This window comes from Ananas comosus, unplaced genomic scaffold (genome assembly GCF_001540865.1).
Source record: "Ananas comosus cultivar F153 unplaced genomic scaffold, ASM154086v1, whole genome shotgun sequence".
NCBI lineage: Eukaryota > Viridiplantae > Streptophyta > Magnoliopsida > Poales > Bromeliaceae > Ananas > Ananas comosus.
The window spans coordinates 34,747-57,471 of NW_017893466.1; the positions used below are offsets into that span (position 1 = coordinate 34,747).

Consider the following 22,725-nt stretch of genomic DNA (forward strand, 5'->3'; position numbering starts at 1 on the left):
TTCTTTTTTAACTAATAGAAGATGATCAATTAGATAAAACAATAGGTGTTACTGGTAAGTAAATATTAGATACTATATTCAGTAACACTTTGTTAATTAGATGGCGAAAATAGAAGAGAAAAGAAAAGAAAAATAAAGGACCAAAAAAAAGAAGAAAAAAGAGTAATTTTCTTCCTTCGTAAAGAAAAAAAAAAAATACAACTTTCATTTTCTTTTCTCTATTTTTTGAGAGGAAACAAGTTAATTACTACAAAAACTACAAAAGGTCATTTTCTTTGAGTTTCGTTTTTATGTTCCAATCCAAATAAAAGAATTTTTTTTTCTTCTAACTTTCCTTTTTTTTTTTTTGGCAGTGTTAAAGAACTATGTACCACAAGGGCCATTTGGTTCAATGAAATTATCAATGTATAGTAGATAGAAGGACACACACTTGAAAATGTAGTTAGAACTGTGCGCAATTTGTTTGGTCAGATAAAATAAAAAACGTTGATACATATAATTTGTTTAGCTGCTTATAGTTGAGAATTATATTTACAAATACATCACTTCAGATATCAAGGTGAGATTACGCCTATATTGAAGAAAAAAAATATTTTCTATTTAAAACATAATTAGAGAGGTAAACTTGTCTTTTGTTATAATTATTCTATCACATTATTGTAGTTGGAACTAGAGCCAATCTGAACTTAATTCAACTGCCAGAACTGAACTTTTCCGTAAACGTTTAACAGCTGCAATTGGATTCAAATATATAAAATCACACACCGCGCGTATTTGAATTTGTATGTAACTATAACTATGTAACTATAACTTATAGTGTAATTGGAACTGTATGTTTGAATTGCCTAAGATGTTGGTTGAGGCCCTAAAAAAAAATAATCAGTAATGCAGTAAAATTACACACGTGACTTGGAAACTTCCATTTGGACCGTTTAGTAGACCGTATAACTTGTTCTTTGACCCTACTTTAAAATTCTTTGGCTAATTAAGGACAAAAAAAAAGAGAGAAAAGAATAGATGAATTGTGTCTTATTGTATAGAATAGAACAAAAACTAAGGCACCAAACCTTACGTTTTTGGTGCTTTAATTGTAGAGTTGCTCCTAAGTAAATATAAAGCTGTATAAAAAAGTACAACCCTGTAGAAGACAATTGCAAGAACTAGTTCTATGTGACAAGATGCCGTCGTTGTGGGATCAAAGCAATTTATTTTATACAAATTTAATTGTCTTAATTAAATTTGCGCATACGCCACGGCGAGAGATGGCTTGGGTTCACAAGCCTTAACTCTAAAAAAGTCCTTCACTGTTCATGAGTTGAGTACTCATCAAACTTTTTCTATATATAGAGGAGTTCTCAACCTCAACTAATCATCAAAAGCATCAGCTTCCACTTTTAACCTAATTTCATTCATTACCTTTCCAATATTCTACATGGCAAAGATATACCTCACATCACTTCCTCTTCTCGCTGCGCTAATAACGTTGCTCGTCGTGAGATCAAATGCAGGAAGGATAGCAATATACTGGGGCCAGAACGGCAATGAGGGAACTCTAGCCGATACCTGCGCGACAGGAAATTACAAGTACGTGAACATCGCCTTCCTCCCGACCTTCGGCAATGGGCAAACTCCGATGATCAACCTGGCCGGCCACTGCGACCCCAGCTCCGTCGACGGCTGCACCGCGTTAAGCCACGACATCCGTTCATGCCAGAGCCGTGGTGTGAAGGTGATGTGAGGCAATCGATTACGCTCGAAGCTTAAGCAGATAGATAGAAATTAATGGCGTTTTAATCGTTTATATTCAACAGGTGATGCTCTCGATTGGGGGCGGCGCGGGTAGTTACTACCTAGCTTCCTCGCAGGACGCGATGCAAGTCGCGGAGTACCTCTGGAATAACTTCTTGGGTGGCTCGTCCCCTTCACGTCCTCTCGGCGATGCAGTTTTGGACGGCATCGACTTCGACATAGAGGGAGGCACCAACCAGCTCTGGGATGAACTTGCCAGATACCTTAAATCCTACAGCAAGGGCGGAAGGAAAGTTTACTTAACTGCAGCCCCTCAGTGCCCGTTCCCAGATGCTTGGGTTGGCGGTGCACTTAATACGGGGCTCTTTGATTACGTTTGGGTTCAGTTTTATAACAACCCTCCGTGCCAGTACAATCAAGGAAATACTGCAAATTTCATTAGCGCGTGGAAGCAGTGGCTATCGATTCCGGCGAGGAAGATTTTCCTCGGGCTTCCGGCGGCACCTCAGGCGGCCGGAAGTGGGTTTGTTCCAGCCGGCGATCTCACTTCCCAAGTGCTTCCCATTATCAAGAAATCGGGCAAGTATGGGGGGATTATGCTGTGGTCTAAGTACTATGATGATCTCACCGGGTATAGCTCGGCTGTGAAGAGTCATGTGTGAAGTACAGAGACCTTGGTGGCATGGTGCAGCAAATTTGTAATTGAAGTCTAGATTGTATTATCCTATCTATTTATGGGCTTGTATTTTCTTTGAATAATGTATGCTTGCATATTATAATATATAATGACATTTGCTTTGGAGATGCAGAGATTTCTTTTTTTTTTCCTTTTTTTTTTTTCTTTGTGATTGTAAAATAAAAGGCGATTCTCTGTGCAGTTCATGAAAGTAATAAGGGGCAATTGCTTATATACCCCCGAAAAGTTCCCGACTTTTCGATTTACGCCTCTTAGAAGGCTAATATTGAAAATACCCTTTCTACGTTCCAACCTATTTCTAATATACTCCTAGAGTTAAAATATGTTAATTAACTCTGTTATCTGTATAAAATTACTATTTTGCCCTTTCAAATATACCCTTCCACCATCACTGACTTTCTTATTTGCCCTTAAAGTCAGGAGCAAAAAAGTATTTTGACTTTTGGTTTTTTCCAATATACCTTTCTACTATCACCAACATTTCTTATTTGCCCTTAAGTTAAGGAAAAAATTGGCATTTTAATTTTTTTTAACTGTGGTAGATGTTAAACTCACGTTTAACCCAAGTTAACTTAACAGGAGATAACTACGGGGGTATTTTGCAATAATGGTGGAACATATGAGGGGTATTTTAGAAAAAAAAAAAAGAGGATAAATCAGATATTTTCAAACGTATGAGAGGTATATAGGCAATTATCCCAAGTAATAATAATGCGAACTCATGTTACCAAACAACTACTACCTAATAAATTAGTCAATGATCTAATCTAATATAAATAGGGTAGAGCCAAGCAACTATTTAAACCGGACTATTAAATAAAGTCTTATCTGTTGCAAATTGTTGGATTATATAAAGCCATGTTCCGAGTCGATATTCAGAGTTTGACTCTAATTAGATTTAATTTTGTTTCAAAAGATTAGAAATAGTTCAGAATCAATTTAAAGAGTATTCCTAAAAAGATATGATGACTACATATGAATCATACTTGAATGGAAGGCGAAAATTGTTTCCTATTAGAATTAGGATTTTAGGGTTATATAAACCTTTATAATTAATCTTTTAGATTATGAGCTTCACTAAAAATACTCTAGTTGAGAGAAAAACGTGGAGAGCTCCTGAGAGAGAGAGTTTCTTGTAATCCCATCTACTCCTTTGTACTTTTGTGCCATGAAATAATCAAAGAAAGCATTGAGGTGGTCTTGGCTGTGAACGTAGGTCGACTCAAGGTTGGCCGAACCACGTAAATCTTGCATTCTTGTAATTTCTTTTTTTTTTATTGCTTTGTTATTCTCGTGCTTATTTTTCCTACGATCGTTCTCATCTCTTACGTTTACGAAAGTTCCTGTTTTTGCTGCGCTCGTGTGCTGTGTGGGTTTGAGATGTGCTCGGTAAAACACGGCCGGTCCCTCAATTTGGTATCAGAGCGTTTGGTTTTTTGTAGTTCGTTGACGGTGAAACGATGGCAGGAAAAGTTATAAGGATGATGTATGAGGTTCCTCGATTTGATAGAACGAATTTCGCGTTGTGGAAACTTAAGATACTAGTCTTGATTAAAAATGCTTGTGAGATCGCCCTGCAAGAAAAGGAGAAATAGCCGGAAGGGATGACGGATAAGTTATTTGAAGAGAAAGATAAGCTGGCTTTGGCAAACCTATATTTGTCACTAGATGATTCGGTGCTATGCAATGTGGAGACTAAGACTACAGCAAAAGGGATTTAGGATAAATTAAAGAATCTCTGTGAAGGAAAGTCATTGGTAAATAAAATCTTCTTAAGGCGGCAATTGTACAATCTAAAGATGAAGGATGGGGCATCGGTACAAGAGCATCTAAGTTCATTCAACTCTATTGTGAGCAAGCTCATGGCCCTAGACGTGAGAATCGATGAAGAAGAAAAGGCAAGTACCTTACTTTGTTCGATGCTGGAATCTTGAAATAATTTGATTATGAACTTGAGCCATGTTGAAACCCTTGAGATGGAGTCAATTGTTGCATCGTTGCTGACCGAGGAGATGAGGTGGAAGTCTAACCAAGGAAGTTCTTCGGGAGAGGCTATGATAGCACGGGGAAGACCCTTCAAAAGGGAGCGTGGTGATTGAGGGAAGTCAAGATCAAAGTCCAAAGGCAAAAGGAAAGTAAAGTGCTGAAATTGTGAAAAATTGGGGCACTTGAAGAAGGATTACCGAGTTAAAGGAGTTGATAGTAAATCCGATTCAAGCAACTTCTAAGGTAATTTAGCCGAATTGGATGCTAAGTCGGCTAGTTCGGAGGACGGAGATGCATTGTCCGTATTGGATAAATTCGATCCTATTTATCATTGGATCTTGGATTCGAGAGCGTCGTTCCACATGACTCCGTATAGGGAGTGGTTTCATACTTACAAACTATGGGATAGTGGAGTTATCTATTTGGGTGACATCCTAGGATGTTAGCTATGGGAAATTGTAGAAAGTGCATCGACTCTTTATACGTGGAGACTCTCAAGAATAGGTTAAAACTGGAGAAGAGGAAGCCATAGATACGTATTCGCAATGTTGGTTTCTGTGCCTCTATCCTCATCAGTTGCTCGAACGGCGAGATCTGAAGAAATTATTAAAGGTTTAGTTCACTAAAACAGCCGCGAGCTCACTAGTTCATTGTTCGGTACGAGTGTCGAAGGTGGGTTTTAACATGAGTTGTACGAGGCCCGGGAGAGGTACTCACAAGTTAAATTGGAGAAGCGATGTGGTAAAACAACGACACATAGCTCATGATACTCCACGGTGAATTAAGGTACAAGTGATGTTTTGAGTAGTTTAAGAGAATTTGTTATGAGGGAGGCAATAGCCTTGCATCCGTAAATTAAAAATTTGGGAAAAGTAAGATGTGTTCTGGAAATTTGAAGAATTTTCAAAGTTTGTGCAGCCTGAAGGCGAAATCTTATATGTGGGTTCGGAAAGCTCTTATTGGTAGTTATTTCCTTTGTTTCATTTTTGTGGGTGGGTTGCTTTATAGCCCGCTGAGGGTTCATAGGCTTACTTAGTTGAGCTCCACGCTGAATGAAGAAACTACACTATCTCTCTTACTATTGGAGACAACGAAGGGTATCTACGTTAGAAGTGTTTTTAGGTTACTACGCCTGAACATTGGACCTTCTTCAAGTGATAATCTATTATGGACGTTAGGCATGAGCGAGTACACAGGGTTTGCCGTTACGGTGTGGCAGCCTCTGAGGTGGAAACGCGATCGTTGTTGGCGAAGAAGGTGAACTCAAATTGGGTGGTTAGATATATCCAACGTATAAACGATAAGAAATCAGTTGTGGTTTGTAAGAACTGTAAGAAAGTTTACTAGAAAGAGCGGCTACTTGGATTTGGGAACAAACGTTTTGTAGGGTTCACTATTTTCTGAAAAGACTTCACGTTCTTGTATGGCTTATAATCTTTGACAGGCTTGTTGTGGTAGTTTGTAGAACTAGACTTGCAGAGGGTGAGGTTGGTAGCTTGTATGACACAANCAAGATGATGAGGCTATGGTTCCAATTGAGCTCTTTGGAGCACGCGATGAGGTGCAAGCTGAGCAAGCACAGGAAGACGATGAGGTGGTTGATAATGAACCTGACTTGGAGTTTCCGCAATCATTCGAAGATACAAATTCACCGGTGAAGCCACCAACGGATTCTGGACATCCTACAAGGGTTATTAGACCTCCTGCGAGGTATGATAACTATATTACTTCATTTACTCTTTCTGCTAACCATGTTAGTACATATGTTGTTTTTGCGGAGGAAGATGAGCGAGTTCATATAAGGAGGCTTGTGAGTCGACTAATGTCGGAAAGTGACAATGCGCGATGGAGGAGGAGATTGAGTCACTTCGGAAGAATAGGACTTGGGAACTTGTTGATTTGCCGAAGAGAAGGAACGTGATTGGATGCTGATGGGTATTTAAGGTGAAAAAGGATGCGGATGGAAATATGGAGAGGTTCAAGGCGAGGTTGGTTGTAAAGGGTTGCTCAGAAGTTGGGGATCTACTTTGATGAGATCTTCTCACTGGTGGTTCGTAGTACCACTATTCGGGTCGTTTTGGTGATCGCGGCAGTCATGGATTTGGAGCTTGAGCAGATGGATGTGAAAACAACTTTCTTGCATGGTGACCTCGGGGAGGAGATATATATGTCGCAACCGGAAGGCTTTGTCGAAAGAGGCAAGGAGCATTTGGTTTGTCGGTTGAACAAATCGTTGTATGGCTTGAAACAGGCGTCAAGGTGTTGGTACAAGCGATTTTATTCCTTTATTGTGAGTTTGAGTTTTGATAAGCTAGAGGTGGATCATTGTGCATATATATACGGATACGATGATGGGAGCTTCTGTATTTTGCTATTACATGTCGGCGACATGGTAGTCACGGGAAATAGTAAGGGCCGGATATCTACCTTGAAGACTCAATTAGCCGGTGAGTTTGATATGAAGGACTTAGGAGCCGTGAATCAAATACTCGGGATGAAGGTATTATGGGAGAGAAAGAATATGAAGGTTTGGCTTTCACAAAAGGGTTATGTGGAGAAGGCTATGCGATGCTTCAATATACAGAACACAAAGCTAGTTTCTACCCGTTTCCTATTCATTTAAAATTGTCGGCCGAGCAATCACTGGGTAAAGAAGCAAAAAGTTCGACATGACTCAAATACCAAATTAATCGGCAATAGGAAGCCTTATTGTAGCACACTGAACTTTAGCAAATTGCAAGGTTCTAATGTAAGAATAGTATTTTGAACTATTATGGAAGTTTTGAGGGTTGTTTGGAGTGTGTCGACTATTTCTGGAGCTAAATAAGTGCGAGAACAGGTTCTTGGCATCAAAATCTGCAAACTACAGATTTTAGTATTAAGTACCGGTACTGGTTTGAGGTACCAAAACTCAGTAGAGAGCCGAAATGGGCAACTCTCGGGTTTTACGGAATCCAGTGGTGAGTACCGGTACTGAGCCGTGTACCGATACTATATTAGGTGGGTATCGGAACGCAGTTGAAAACCAGAATTGCCAACATTCGGGTTCTGCGGAACTGGACCCTTGATACCGGAACTGCTGGGTACCGGTACTCCAATTCGTGTACCGGTGCTCAATGCTACAGAATGTAATTTCGTGCTGTATGCAAATTATGGGTTCTCAAGGGACCTAAAGGGTATTGTTACACCATGTGTATAACCCTTTACCCCTCATTTGTTTTACCTTTTGTGCTGAGTCTAGAGAGAGGAGGAGGTAGGTGTTCTCTCTCTCTCTCTTGAATTCTTCCTTTCCAAACCCCTAGATCTTGGGTTTTGATCCCTTGTGCTTCTTTCTCTTCATGGAAGCTTGCTATTTGGACCTTGAAGGGAGCTTGGAAGTGAAGAAGGGAGCTTGTTTGAGGATTAAACTCCAACCCTAGCATTACTTGGCTTGGTTTGGAGTTCTTTTTGAGGTTAGTAGTCTTCTTGCAACTTTTAATTGTGAATTTTGCAAGAATCGTGGAAGAAAATCTAGTTTTGAGAAAACTAGGATTTATTTTGGAATTTTCCTATTTTGAGTTTGTGGGGTTAAATTGATGAATGTAGGACACTCTTTTAGGTTGGATTTGAAGCCTCCTAGCTTTGATTTGGATTTTGGATAAGTTCTACTTTGTTAAAGATAATTTTCACCTATTTTACCCTTGATTTTTGGTGAATTTAGTGGTAAGCTTGTTAGAAGTTTGTAACCCCCTTGAAATTTTTCTTAGGGTGCTAGAGATCTAGTGGACAACTTCGTTCGGGAAAATGAACAAGTTTCGAATGGTATCCGGTAGGATTGACCACACCGAAATGAGTGAACTCTTCCTATATCTACTATATTGTTATAAGCTTTAAATTGATGCATATTTATGCTTTTCATGACATGTTAGAATTTTTGGATACATGGTACCCATATGTTGTACATAGAATTTTGCATGCTCTATATAGTAGAGACATATGATGTAACATACATAATATATAGTACGTAATTGTGTTTTCTCTTATGCAAATATAGGAATGCATGTTAGAGATGAGTAAAAGTATCCAATGGGACATTACATGGTTAGTGAAACCTTTGGGTTTAAACTTGCATGCCAATTAATATTTCTTGCTATAGATAAAGGCAAACATGATATATTGTATGTTAATGACAAATGTAAGTTAAATATGTTGCACTTAAGTTTGTTGAACAACTAGAGTTAACATTTGACATTGTACTCAACATCTAGGTTGTTAGTTGATATTCCATGTTTTAGACATGATGAACAAAATACTTATGTGGTTGATCACACTTGCTTGCCATTGTGCTCATTCGCATAAAGTTGTGAAGGTCGCTCTCTATAAGCCGGCAATCCGGAGTTGGCCTTTGTGACATCATACTCGCTCGTATGGGATTGGGCGCCGAAGTGGATTGCTGTGGGCGAGACTCATTCCTAGCGGGCAAATATTGACTACCACGAGGCCATTAGGCACGGCACAAGTCGGGACATACCTTGTGTAAGTCCCCGATAATTGGGTAATTGTAATTAAACTCAATGTTGGTCATTACTACTAGGTAGTGCATGACATTTGGACATATACATTATCTATCTTTTGCTCATTCATGTTAGAGAGCAGTTTCCATACATGTTAAATAACATAGTTAATTAGAGGCATCGTAGTACTTGAATCTGAATGCTTAACTTTATTCATGCTTTTTAGTAGCTACTTCTACTTTTGCCTCAGTTGACCTAGTGGTGTAATTCGTTTTTCTTGGCGGCTTACCCACTGGAAACTATTGTTTAATAGTTCTCACCCCTATATATTTGTTGTTTTTGTTCTCAGAGCCTTCCACTGCGGGAGAGGTTAGGGATCGTGGCAAGGGAGTCGCGTCTTGCTAGAGCCTTGAAGAGTTACTTAGGTGGACACCTTTCTTTTGTTTTAGCTTCGAGAGGTGTACTTGGCCATTTTGTATAGAGACCACCTTATGCTATGAGATGTACTTTTGTGATCTTATATATGTCTTATAATAGTTGTATCCTTTATTGTATAACTTGCTATCTTCCTTTGGTAAATGTTGCTTTCTTGTTTAGTTTAGTACTTGTGCTCTCATTACTATGTTAGGATTATTTTCCTTATTCTCTCTATATTGTATATTTTGTAGTAGATACATTGTGCGCACCCAGGGTGCCTTGTGCATACGACGGGTCTGTGCACGTGCCGGATAGGCTTCCGCTGGGGCCCGAGCATGACACTTATGTTTGCCATGGTGTGTATGAGACCCGACATTGCTCAAGTAGTGGGAGTAGTAAGTCGATATATGGCAAATCTAGGTTGTGAATATTGGAATGCAGTGAAATGGATCCTCAGGTATTTGAGGGGCACTGCGGTATGGTTCTGTGGGTTTAGAGTACGTCGGATATGTGGATTTAGATTTTGCAAGCAATAGAGACAGGAGAAAGTCTACCACGATTATATTTTCTCTATGGGCGACGGTGCTATTAGCTGGGAGTCGAAGCTTCAGTTGGTGGTTGCTTTGTCGACGACAAAGGCGGAGTACATAGCGGTGGCACATGCTTGTAAGGAGGCTATTTGGTTGAACAGGCTTCATGGAGAATTTAAAGTGAAGCAAGATATGGTGGGAGTGAATTGTGATAGTTAAAGTGCAAGACACTTCACAAAGAATCTAGTATTTCACTCTCGGACGAAGCACATTGATATTCGCTATCACTTTGTAAGAGACGTGGTGGATGAGGGTCTTATCTCACTGTTAAAAGTTCATACCGATACAAATCCAGCAGATATTTTGACGAAGCTGGTAACTCGAGAGGAGTTCAATTGGAGCATTAATTCTCTCGATTTTGGAGCTACGTGAGGAGAGTGGGAGTGTGACAAGACTTTCAATTTATTGTTTTATGGTGTTCGGCACATGTCTTTTAAGTAGGAGAATTGTTGGATTATGTAAAGCTATGTTCCGAGTCGATATGCAAAGTTTGACTCTAATTGGATCTAATCTTGTTCCAAAAGATTAGGAATAGTCCAAAATCACTTTCAAGAGTATTCCTAAAAGGATATTGATGGCTACACATGAATCAAACTTGGATGGAAGGCGAAATTGTTTCCTAATAGAATTAGGATTTTAGGATTATATAAACCCTTGTAGTTAATTTTTTAGATTATGAGCTTCATTGAAAATATCTTAGTTGAGAGGAAAAAGTAGAGAGCTCCTGAGAGAGAGTTTCTTGTAATCTAATCTACTCCTTTGCACTTTTGTGCCGTGGAATAATCGAAGAAAGCATTGAGGTGGTCTTGGCCATGGACGTAGGTCGACTCAAGCTTGGCCGAATCACGTAAATCTTGTATTCTTGTGATTTTTTGTTTTCTTTATTACTTTGTTATCTCGTGCTTATTTTTTCTACGATCGTTCTTGTCTCTTACATTTATAAAAGATCCTATTTTTGCTGCGCTCGTGTGCTATGTGGGTTTGAGGTGTGCTCGGTAACCCTATGGCTGGTCCCTAACACAAATAACTCTCTGCAAAATAAAATCTATACAACGCATAGAAAGAAAAACAAACAACCATTTCCTTGCTCTTGGGGCAACTAATCAAGTGCTAGACTACCTTGCGCCAATGTTGTTGCTCAAATGAGATCCTCGAGAAGAAGAATCTCATGGTCTTTCTCAATACGGCGAAGATCTTCAACCAACTTTTTTCCTTCTAACTAAATAAGATTTTCACCAACCAATTCATACCTTACGCTTAGAGAATTTATTGTCCAAATGCAACCATTTTGATATTTTAAGGGTTCAGGAAAGAAAAAGTCTTTTTGTAAAAAAAGAAAAAATCACTAGTTTATTTTTGCAAAAGTAGACCATTATTTTCATTTTTATAGATCCAAGCCAATTTTTTTAAAAACTAACCCGAATACTTTGTGCCTTAAATACTTTTGTAATATGTGTGTGTGTGTGTGTGTGTGTGTGTGTGTGTGTGTGTGTGTGTGTGTGTGTTTTATTGGTGGAAACAAAGAGGGTTGGTTTCGCCACGAATCGGCGACCAAATCGGACGAAACGAAATACTAGATTCGATGCCCCAGTCGTACTGAACGCGCTGGCATGATCCGTTCAGAAATCCGACTGACGGATCTCCAGGAATCTCGAAATGTTCGCTGAGGGGTCAAAATCGGCAAAACTAAAAAATCGCAAAAACCCCAATATTTTATGCGCCGTTTTGCGCGAATTCGAACGTCAAGGGACTTATGTGCAAAGTACACGTGCTGGTAGGGGACCTAGCTGAAAATAGTGGACAAGTGAGGACTTTTTTGCAATTAAACCATTACATATAAATATAGTAGCTAGGGTTCCCATGAGAAACCCTAACCCTAATCCGCCCCAGCTAACCCTAGTCCACCTAGCCGACCTCAGCTCCTCCCTGCCCTGCTGATGCGCACGCCCCGACTGCCGGCGAGCAGCTCCGGCCGCCGAAAAACCCAACAACACCTCCCTCTTTTTTCCCACTCAACCACCCTCCCCTCCCTCTTGGCCGGAAGTAGCAAGGAAGCATACAAACCCCTTGGATCCTTCACCCCGTGGCCTAGATCCCCCTCTGGCGCCGTCCCCGTCGGCCCCCACCGTTTGCTCTCACCGTCGGCGCCACCCAAGGAAGCCGCGGCCAACCCGGGTCAGCCCAGACCGAGCTGATTTGAGGTCGGGGCCCGCTTGGTAAAGCAGCCCTAGACGGGCCGCGCCGTCCTCCCTCAGCCTCCGGCGACCGTCCGTTCGCCGCCCCGCCGTCCCCGCGTGCCGCGGCCGCCGCTAGTGCACCCTGCGGCCACCCAGAGTTTGTGCAGGCTGAGGCGAAGCTACCTCAGCCATTGCGCGTCGCCGCCGCCCACAGCGGGGCGCATCGTCCCTCCCTCGGCCTCCAGCGACGGATCGCTGTTGCCCTGAGCTCCTCCGGCTGCTGCCCAGCTGCCGTCGCCCTTGAACCCAAGGTTTAGTTGGTGGGTTTGATCTCGGCCGCGCCGCCGCCGCCCACCAGCACCAGCCCTGGACCCCACGGACCGGCCGCACCGGTCCCCTGCCGGAGCGCCCACCGTTCGGCCGCCGGCGATCAACCTTAGCTCCCACTGCTCCGGTAAGGCTATTATTTAATTTCCAGCACACTGTTTGGGGTTTTCGGTCACCTTTCCGGTGATCCGAGGGCACCCCGATGATTGTGAAAGTGAGCACGATCATCCTCATTTCGTGTTGAACATCGTGCTCACCTTCGTCAGGGTCAACAATGCCCCGGTTTGTGGTTAGAAGCATTTTAAGCACTGTGCGCGCGGTTTCGCAATAGTTCGTGTCGCTCGTGCGCTTGCCACAGTAGCCGATAGTGCTCCGAAGTGTGAGCACGGCCTCCGGCACTCCAAGATCTGTCAGCGGGTGTCTCGGCTTGGCAGAAAGGTTATCGGTTTACACGGTCGGACCATAAAAGCCCGAAAATCATATAAAATAATGTAATTTTATGTATTCGGGAGGGCTTTTATGCATTTGTGTTTGTTGTGGTCGCTGTTGGCAGCGTGTGCGGGCAGTGAGTGACCTCTGGACTGGTTGTCTAAGGCCCCAAGCCTTTTTGGAAATCAAATGTCGATTTTCGGTGCGTTTTTCGGCGAAATCCACCGACGGAACGTGTGTTCGGATCGGAATTCTTTTGACGGTGCCTCATGAGTTATTGTTATGTCGTTGAGCCTTGTTGGCTGGTCAACCACGTTGTTTCTAGGGTTCGGGAACGACGGGTGAGCGACGGTGTGTTCCAGTGTCGAAATCGACACTTCCGGGAACTCGGATCGGAACGATTATCCGACGATAATCGTTTCGATATGAGGTGATGTGTTTGCTGCCAAGACCCATGGATAATGGTGTTTAGTGGCAGTGTGTGACTCATAGTTTGAGTCGGTGATTTTCGGGACAGTTCATGGGTTCCGGCGGAGTCCCGGTGCGGTTTTCGGGACTTCCGGCGTGTTCGGCAATCGGTTTTGGGAAACCGATTCCCGTGGATTCATTAGTGGGGATTGTGAGTTAGCGTTTTGTGTTAGTGGGTTAGATTCTAACCCAGTGGACCCTTCGTAGATCCGGTTGGTATTTCCTCTACAGACGGAAGATTCGTACCGTATTCGTACCGTATCTTCTTACCCTTGTTCTCCTGTTATTACTTTACATGCATATGTTATATGTTGAGTCTAGCACCTCTACCATGTTTCCTTGTTGCTCTACTTAGCGGTTTTGCATATCCTGTATCATATTTAGAGTAGAGCGGTTTTGTGATTATTTGTGATATCTATGACTTGGTTCGTCGGTTCTTGTATATCGTATCGATGACGCATTTGGTCGACTTGTTGCATTGTTATTGTGACTTACTTGGTCGGTTGGATTAGTTGATGACCTGTACGGTCGGTGAGCCCTGAGGGGCAGGATTGTCGGTTGGTTGTCGACGGTTGGCTATTGAGCATATCAGCATTGATCGCCCGAGACTCGTACGCATTTCACGAACACCAGCAATCTGATCCACCACAAGAGAGTGTTCTTTTCCGAAAAAGTGGTTGAGTATGCCAACCCGTGAGCCCATAGGCTACTTTAGGTTATATGGAGATAGAGTAGCAGTGGCACAGGCTTGACGTCTGCCGTGTTGTCCAACAGGGCCAAGGTTTCAGATTGGGTACTTTTGGACCTATCGTCCAGTTGATACATACATACAGTCGTCCAGTTGATGAATACATACAGTAGCGGTAGTTGTGCATTTTTACTTTCTGTTCAAATATTATCGTTGCTACTATATTTTACTTACTCATATTGTTGTTTATACTTCTTTGCTGGTAAGTACCCCTCGCCCTCGTCGGCTTGCGGTACTGTCACGCCCCGGGACCGGCGGAGGCCCTCCCGGTAGCGCACCGAGACCCGCCATATGTCAACACATATCAGGCGTCTACAACAATAGAGGAAAATAAAGCCAAAAGTAATCTACAACTAGAGATATCAGAGCAAGAGTAGATCTATCATCTGTAACAAGGTGGAAAGAATATACTAAATAATAAAAGTGAATCATAAAGTTATACAATAACCATCTCCAAAAAGGGGTACACAAAAGGGTGGTCACTACACATCGATACAACTCTCAACCTCTCCAAAAAGAAAACAACGAGAGGTAGATCACCTATCATCGCGTCCCTCGATAGCAAGCTAGCTCGAGGCAATACACTTTCCGCGGTCCCTAGCCTCTCCCGGCGTGGAAGACTCTGAAATAAGACATAAAAGAGAGGTCGTGAGAACTATAATTTATAGTTTTCAGTGGGCAATTATTGACCTCAGCTCAATGCACCACTAGGCCCCAAAAGAAAATGGTAAGTACGGAAATGATGATAATAATAATAATAAACTGTAAGTGAAAGAGCAAGTATTGTTTGCTAAATTTACTATGCCATAAACAATAAGATGTCAATGTATTGTACATATATTCTATCAAGATGTAGTATATCCAATGCATGACTACTATATCCCAACGTGGCAAGCAAGTAGATAACATGATCCATTCTATCAATATATGATGATTATGCTCTATTATGCCAACCAAGTATACTATGATGCAACAGGCAAATTATCAAGTATGCTATATGTCTCAACACTATACTATAAGCATGTCAAAGTAATCCAACTACTAATCCTATCTAGTAGTGATTGTCATTTTCCGGTTCAATATCATTGTTTAATCATATTCTAGGACCTACATAAATGTAGTCTAGCTTGTGCCACCTAAGCGTCGATGGTAGCTCCAGCATTCTCACTCTAGGAATGAGTCTATCCCTCCCGACCCCGTAGGTTTCTCGATACCGCACGAGCGAGCATAAGTCGCGTAGGCCATCTCCGGAGTGCCAGCTTGTAGGGAGCGACCCTCACAAGCATGTGCGAATGAGCATAAATAGCAAGCAAGCGTAAACATCGTCTCAAGTACCCAATCCTCATGTCTCTAACATGGTAATAGTCACTAGCATCTCAATGATCTAGCTCTAGATCACAATGTGAAGTCCCAACATTCACTTAGTCTAGTGCCCCTTTATGACACTTAGACATTTCAATGTTCAAGCATGTTCCAATTCTCTCAATGGCCCTATCCGCTAGGTACACCATAACCTAATCTCAATGCCGCTTAATGACATTAGCTCTCTAATTCGCATGCCAATTTAGTCCAATGCCCCTTTATGGCATTATAATAGTTCCATATCAAACTAGGGTTCAAGTCCAATAGCACTTTACATATATCAATTCTACTATATAAATAGGAACCTAAGTCTCCCATAAGAATGCTAATGCACACATAAGCCTTACATGCAAGTTCTCTACTTCATAGAGGTCCGAAAATACAATGTATGTAACATAGACATTTTACGCATTCTAAAATTCAGAAATATTACATATAACATGATTATGCATGCTTTCTTATTTTACGATACTCAAATCATCACAAATGAGATTTTCTTATTGTGTGGCTAGGTCAAACCCACCGAAGCGTTTCGGAACCCTTCGTAAGCTCAAACGAAGTTGTCCCCAAGTCCTTTAGCACCCTAAAGGTAAGGGTAGAAGAGAGAAACGAACGTTACGAAAAATCCCTACCTCGATCTTTAACCGTCTCAAGAAAAGGGCCAAAACTCACCTTTAATGAAGAAATCTCTTCTTAAGCTCCAAAAGAGGGCTAAAACCCTTCCAATCTAATCTAGAGGAAGGTTCTAATCCAAGAGATTGAGCTCCAAAAGTCCTAGATCTAAAAATGCCCAAAATCAACCGTAGGTTTCCATTCTAGAGTTTCATCTCAAAGAAATCTTCAAAAACCAAATCTAAAGGAAAAGATCTTGCTACTAACCTTTTACAGGTTTCAAACAAGGTTCTAAGTCCTCCAACTTTAAAGATCTTTTCTCAACCAAGCTTCAAATCCAAGCTTCAATGGTGGAAAAGCCTCCAACAAGCAAAAGAAGCAAAAAGAGAGGTTTAATCCACCAAAATCCAAGTTAAAAGGGGATCAAATCCAAATGGAAGGCACGGAGGAGCTTCTCTTACCTTGTCTCCATTGATCTCAGCACAGGGGAGAGCCCTAGTAGCGTGGGTGGTGATATAGAAGGCCACAATTGCAAAAACACCCTTGCAGTTCAAACTACTCAAAATCTGCCAAAGTGTACCGGTATACGGGAAAGTGTACCGGTACAAATCCCGCGAAAATGCAAACCCGAGCCTTGGATTGGCAGAAAAATAGAAGTATACCGGTACAACCATCAAGGTGTACCGGTACAAATCATGTACCAGTACAACCAGCCACCTGTCACCGGTTTCACCATATGCAGAGAGCAATCCGAGGGTAGCCTAAGTCCATCTCTTTGATGACTTTAGCGCTACATAAAATAATACAAATCTCGGGATACGAGCCATAGGTCAGAACACTGTCAACGACCCACCAGAAAATCTGAAAAAACTCAGAACACACTCAAACACTCGAACCTCGCAATTTGCAAAGGTCCAGTGTGTTACATTCACCCCTCCTAAAAAGGAGTTTCGTCCGCGAAACTCGAAAAGTAAAGTACCTCAAATCTCCATCTGAAAGAGATGGGGATAGCGCTCTCGCAGTGCCCTCTCCAACTCCCAAGTGGCCTCGCGTTCATCGTGGTTGCTCCAAAGCACTTTCACGTAGGGAATCTCACGGTTCCGCAGCCTCTTCACCTCACGAGCCAAAATCCTCACAGGTTGCTCTTCGAAGCACAAATCATCCCTCAGCTCCAAAGGTGTGGTGTCTACCACATGAGCCGGATCGTGGATGTACTTCCGGAGGACCGATACATGAAATACATTGTGTACACCCGATAGGTTCGGAAGTAACGCAAGTCGATACGCTACCGGGCCTACACGCTCCAAAACCTCATACGGTCCAATGTATCGGGAGCTCAACTTACCCCGGATCCCAAATCTTCTAATCCCCTTGGTCGGCGAGACTTTCAAGAAGACATGATCTCCAATCTGAAACTCCAAGTCTCGTCGCCGCTTGTCAGCATAACTCTTTTGCCTACTCTGGGCTGTGAACAAACGCTCTCGAGCAATGCGAACCTTGTCCTCTGCTTCCTGGAGCACATCTGGGCCTAAAGCCAATCTCTCGCCAACTTCACTCCAATGAAGTGGTGATCTACACTTTCGTCCATAGAGTGCCTCGATAGGTGCCATCTTGATGCTTGCTTGATAACTGTTGTTATAAGCAAACTCCGCCATCGGTAGATGCTGCAACTATCCTCCGTGAAAGTCTATCACACAGGCTCGAAGCATATCCTCAAGAGTCTGTATAGTGCGCTCAGATTGCCCGTCACTCTGGGGGTGGAAAGCTGTACTGAAGTATAAGCGCGCACCCAAAGCATCTTGTAAGCTCATCCAAAAGTGAGACACAAATCGGGGGTCTCGATCTGATACTATAGAAGTAGGTACCCCGTGCAGTCGCACAATCTCATCCAAGTATACCTGTGCGAGTCTCTCACCAGTCCAAGTAGTGTGAATAGGTACGAAATGTACTGATTTCGTCAGCCTATCCACGATCACCGAAATAGCATCATGCCCGGCCTGCGAGCGGGGCAAACCCATCACAAAGTCCATGGTGATCTTCTCCCATTTCCACACCGGAATCGGTAAGCTCTGCAATTTTTCCGCAGGAACTCGGTGCTCAGCTTTCACCTGTTGGCAAGTTAGACATCTAGCAACAAACTCACCAACGTTCTTCTTCATCTTGGGCCACCAATAAAGCAACTTTAAGTCCTTGTACATCTTGATGCCTCCCGGATGTATAGCATACGGTGCTCGGTGTGCCTCTTGAAGAATTTCTTCTCTAAGTGCCGATTCCGCCGGTACACAGATCCGTCCACGGAAACGCATCAATCCAACACCTTCCACAGAAAAGTCACCGGTGCAACCATCAATCATCTTAGCTCGAATCCTTTGCAACTCCACATCGGGGACTTGCTTTTCTTTAATCCTTTCCACCAGTGTAGGTTGCACCACCAAAGTCATCAGTCTCAAGGGTGTATCAGGAGCCACCACCTCCAACTCCAACCGCTTCATCTGCTCGATCAACGGTGGTTGAGTAACCACAAGCATCACTAAGTTTTCCGTCGATTTCCTACTTAGCGCATCCGCCACCACGTTAGCCTTGCTCGGATGGTAAAGAATAGTCAAGTCATAATCCTTGAGTAGCTCCAACCATCTGCGCTGCCTCAAGTTCAACTCCTTCTGAGTGAATAAATACTTTAAGCTTTTGTGATCCGTGTAGACCTCACATCGCTCACCATAAAGATAATGGCGCCACAGTTTCAAAGCGAAGACTACGGCCGCCAACTCCAAATCATGCGTAGGGTAATTCCTTTCATAATCCTTCAGTTCGCGAGAAGCATACGCGATCACTTTTCCGTCCTGCATAAGAAAACAGCTCAATCCATTAAAAGAAGTATCACTATAAACCACATACCCTGCTCCAGCAACTGGTAGGGTCAGGATTGGGGCGGTTGTCAATCTCTGCTTCAACTCTTGGAAGCTCCTTTCACACGCATCATTTCAAACAACTTGGTGCCTTTATGCGTGAGCCTCGTGAGGGGAGTGGATAACCTCGCAAATCACTCAACAAACCGTCGGTAGTAGCCAGCCAAGCCAAGAAAACTCCGAATCTCGGTGACACTCGTCGGCCTCGGCCAATCCTTGATGGCTTCAATCTTCCTAGGATCCACAGCTATACCTGATCCTGAAATCAAATGGCCCAAAAACGCCACCTCTCTGAGCCAAAACTCACACTTCTTCAATTTGGCATAGAGCTCCATTTCCCAAAGCACTTGAAGTACAAGTCTCAAGTGTTCCTCGTGATCTGCATCACTTCGGGAATGGACCAAAATGTTGTCGATGAATACTATGACGAACTTGTCTAGATAAGGCTTGAAAATACGGTTCATTAGATCTATAAAAGCTACCGGGGCATTAGTAAGCCCAAATGGCATAACTGTAAACTCATAATGTCGATACCGTGTTCTAAAAGCCGTTTTCGACACATCCTCGGGTTGATCTTCAACTGATGGTATCCCGACTGTAAGTAGATCTTGGAATACACACTAGATCCCTGGAGCTGATCAAATAAATCATTAATCCTCGGTAATGGATACTTATTCTTGATCGTGACTTTATTAAGTTCACGATAGTCCACACACAAGCGAAGCGATATATCCTTCTTTTTGACAAATAGGACCGGTGCTCCCCAAGGTGACACACTTGGTCGCACAAAATCTTTGTCCAGAAGATTTTGCAACATGCCTTTAGCTCCTTCAATTCTGCTGGTGCCATCCTATAGGGCGCCTTCGAGATTGGAGTAGTCCCGGGAACGAGATCTATCACAAACTCAATCTCCCTATCAGGTGGCATGCCTGGAAGCTCTGCTGGAAATACATCTCCAAACTCCCGTACTACGGGAATATCCTCAATCCTAGGGGCGTCTGCATCGCCCTGCAACACAACAGTAGCCAAATAGGTTACGCAGCCTCTGCTGATCAACTGTCTAGCTCGAGAGGAGCTAATCGTCATCGCAAACAGCGAACTCTGGCATCCTCGGTACACAACCTCCGTCTGCCCCGGCTTTCTAAAAGTCACCGTTCGATTCTTGCAATCGATAGTGGCGAAGTACTTGGCTAACCAATCCATACCTAATACTACATCAAACTCTCCAAGTTTGCGCAACGCCAATAAGTCCGCGGGCATGATCCAATCCCCTACTTGAACAGGGCAACTTGGACAAATCTCTCTAATGTCTAAGGAGTGGTCGGGAACTGTTAGTTATATGCCCTATAAGCCAATCTTGTCATAACATAAAGGGTTAATATCAGTGTACTTTTCTTTTATGATTAAATCTGGCATTCTTCATTCATATTATTGCCAAATGTATATTTATGAATCGCCCATAGAATTAATAGTAGAAGAATTAACTTTCTAAGAAGTTAGAAATTTGAGACATATATTCTTCTGTAATTAATTCTTAAATGCTCATGATCATAGGATTATCACGAGGGCGGTGGTAAATCCAGATAGATCAGTGTATGTTGTACTTCCCTTATGGGATGATGAGTCTCAAGTCATTAGTGTGGTGACACTAGAGTAAGCATACAGGTGAATGTTGGAGAACAATTTCACTGAGCGTGACCAACTATAAACAATCACATGGATGTCTACTCACTCGTCAGTGAATTGTTCCATACTGTAGTAGTGTGAGTGATTCTTTGATCTGAGGCACCATGGTTATCTTGCATGTGGGTTATTGTAGTTTGACTGTGTAAATACTTATACCCTAATCATGGGTTAAGTCAACACATGTTGGCTGCAGTGGGTCATACGTGGAGGTAGGTGTGTGTCAAGATGGAATCTATCACCCTCGGTAGAGAGGTAATTGTCCTCTACTATCTGTTTTACAAGATATAAAAGTCCTTGGCCAAGGCCGTATGATTTTATGGAAAAGAGTTTCCATATTGTTAATCAGATGAGACATATGATTGAGTAATGGGGTTTGACGAGTAATCCATAACCTCAGCTCAATCGGGACAAGTGATAGAAGGATTTTATCACACGGTAACTACATCTAGAGGTTCCGTCTATTATTAATTCTACTTGGATTGCCGCGATATACTGCTAGGCGTCACTCTTGGATTGTGGGACCCATAAGAGTAATTAAGATAGTTAATTACACTCAGTTGGGAGAGCCAAAAATATTTTGGTCCATCGAGAAGAGTTCCGATGGTGACATTAAAAGAGTTTACTGTCATATCTCACTACCAGGTAGAATTGAACCTATGTGGTCACACACAATAAAGGCTGCGTGTGATCTAGTACTTGGAGAATTAATAGAGACTATTTTGCTAAAGTTGTAAAGCAAGAATTTATTTGCTAAGGTGGTTAGCAGAAACTCTAACTTGCAAAAGATGAAAATTGTATGGAGTGACCTAATACTAAATTTGATTTAGTATGAGAGCTTATGTGCAATAGTTGCAACAACTTATGAAGTGATAGCTCTCTCTCTCTTTTAATTAATCCTTGTATTAATATGTTGGGAGGTGAAGACGAGTAGGGAGAAAAGAAAGAGAATGAAACCGTGCATAATAATTGTACTATTAATGGAAAAGAAAAGAGAACGCTCCTTTTCTTTTCTTCTCTTTGCCTCCATGCATATTAATTGAGAGGAGTTAATTTTCCTAATGCACGTTTCATTCTCTCCGTTCTTTCTCTCATTTCCAAACAAAGAGAAACTTTAATTGTAGTGTAATTATAGTGAAATGAACGTCTTATTATGAGAACGCTCCTCTACCTCTATCTCGTCTCTCTATATTTGGCTTCACCTTTAAATAGAGCATCTCCCAATGACGAAAATATAGGTGATTTGAAGTAGAATACAAACAAAGAGAGAAAGCTTTTCAATTATATAGAGCTCTCTTTTAATCATAAGAGAGTGGTCTCCAATATTAATTAGTCTCTATAGTTAATCCTCTTCAAATTGCTAGCACAATTTTGAGGATTAATTTTTCTCCACATTAACACAAGAAATCACGAAAGGAGTTTCAAGATTACACTGTGATTGTGTGAAGCACAGATCCCGGAGCAGCCTTGTGTGGATACACGTAGAGGCCGAACACTTGTGCGGCTCAAAGGACTAGAAGTTCAGATCCAAATCAACTGTGAAATAATTTCGGTAATTTGCACAGGTTGAAATTCGAACCCTTCTTCTAATTAGATTAGAATAATAATTTTTGTGTGTCACACGAGATGATCTTGGTACATATATATACTAATATCATAAATGTTATGATATTAAAGAATACATGATTGGATCATATTTTATAAATAAAAAAAATTATTTCTGCTGCATTAAATGCATAAATGCACATGTAGATGCATACATTTCCTTACAGGAACAACAACACGTCCCGGATGCAACAAGGAAACAAGTGGGATGCCATGCAACTCGACAAACAGCCAGTCTATAAATGAATACGATGCACCGGTATCAAATAATGCTCGTACTCGAATACCATAAAGTAAAATTATACTTGCGACCACATTCTCGGCTGCTGCCGCCTCCTCAGTCTGGGCCACATACATGCGCCCGCTCGGGGCCGGTCGTGATCCCTCCGTCTGCCGCTGAACAGGTGGCTGCCCAGCCTGGTGGTGAGCAGAAAGTGTCCCCTGACTGGGACCTGGTGATGCTGGTGCAGATGCCG

At 42.2% G+C, this 22,725-nt stretch overlaps 1 protein-coding gene across 1 annotated transcript; it reads left to right on the forward strand.

The window, feature by feature from the left end:
* The first annotated feature begins 1,432 nt into the window (after positions 1 to 1,432).
* On the forward strand, positions 1,433 to 2,456 carry LOC109706115 (acidic endochitinase-like). The gene is made up of 2 exons (XM_020226917.1): positions 1,433 to 1,729; positions 1,812 to 2,456. The coding sequence occupies exons 1-2, from the start codon at positions 1,433 to 1,435 to the stop codon at positions 2,409 to 2,411; spliced, it is 897 nt and encodes a 298-aa protein (XP_020082506.1). The 3' UTR covers positions 2,412 to 2,456.
* Positions 2,457 to 22,725: the final 20,269 nt, after the last annotated feature.

Excerpts from the sequence above, each read along its gene's own strand:
- LOC109706115 (XM_020226917.1), top strand. The coding sequence starts at position 1,433 with ATGGCAAAGATATACCTCACATCACTTCCTCTTCTCGCTGCGCTAATA. Across the intron at positions 1,730-1,811 it reads GCCAGAGCCGTGGTGTGAAG|GTGATGCTCTCGATTGGGGG; the intron begins GTGATGTGAGGC and ends TATATTCAACAG.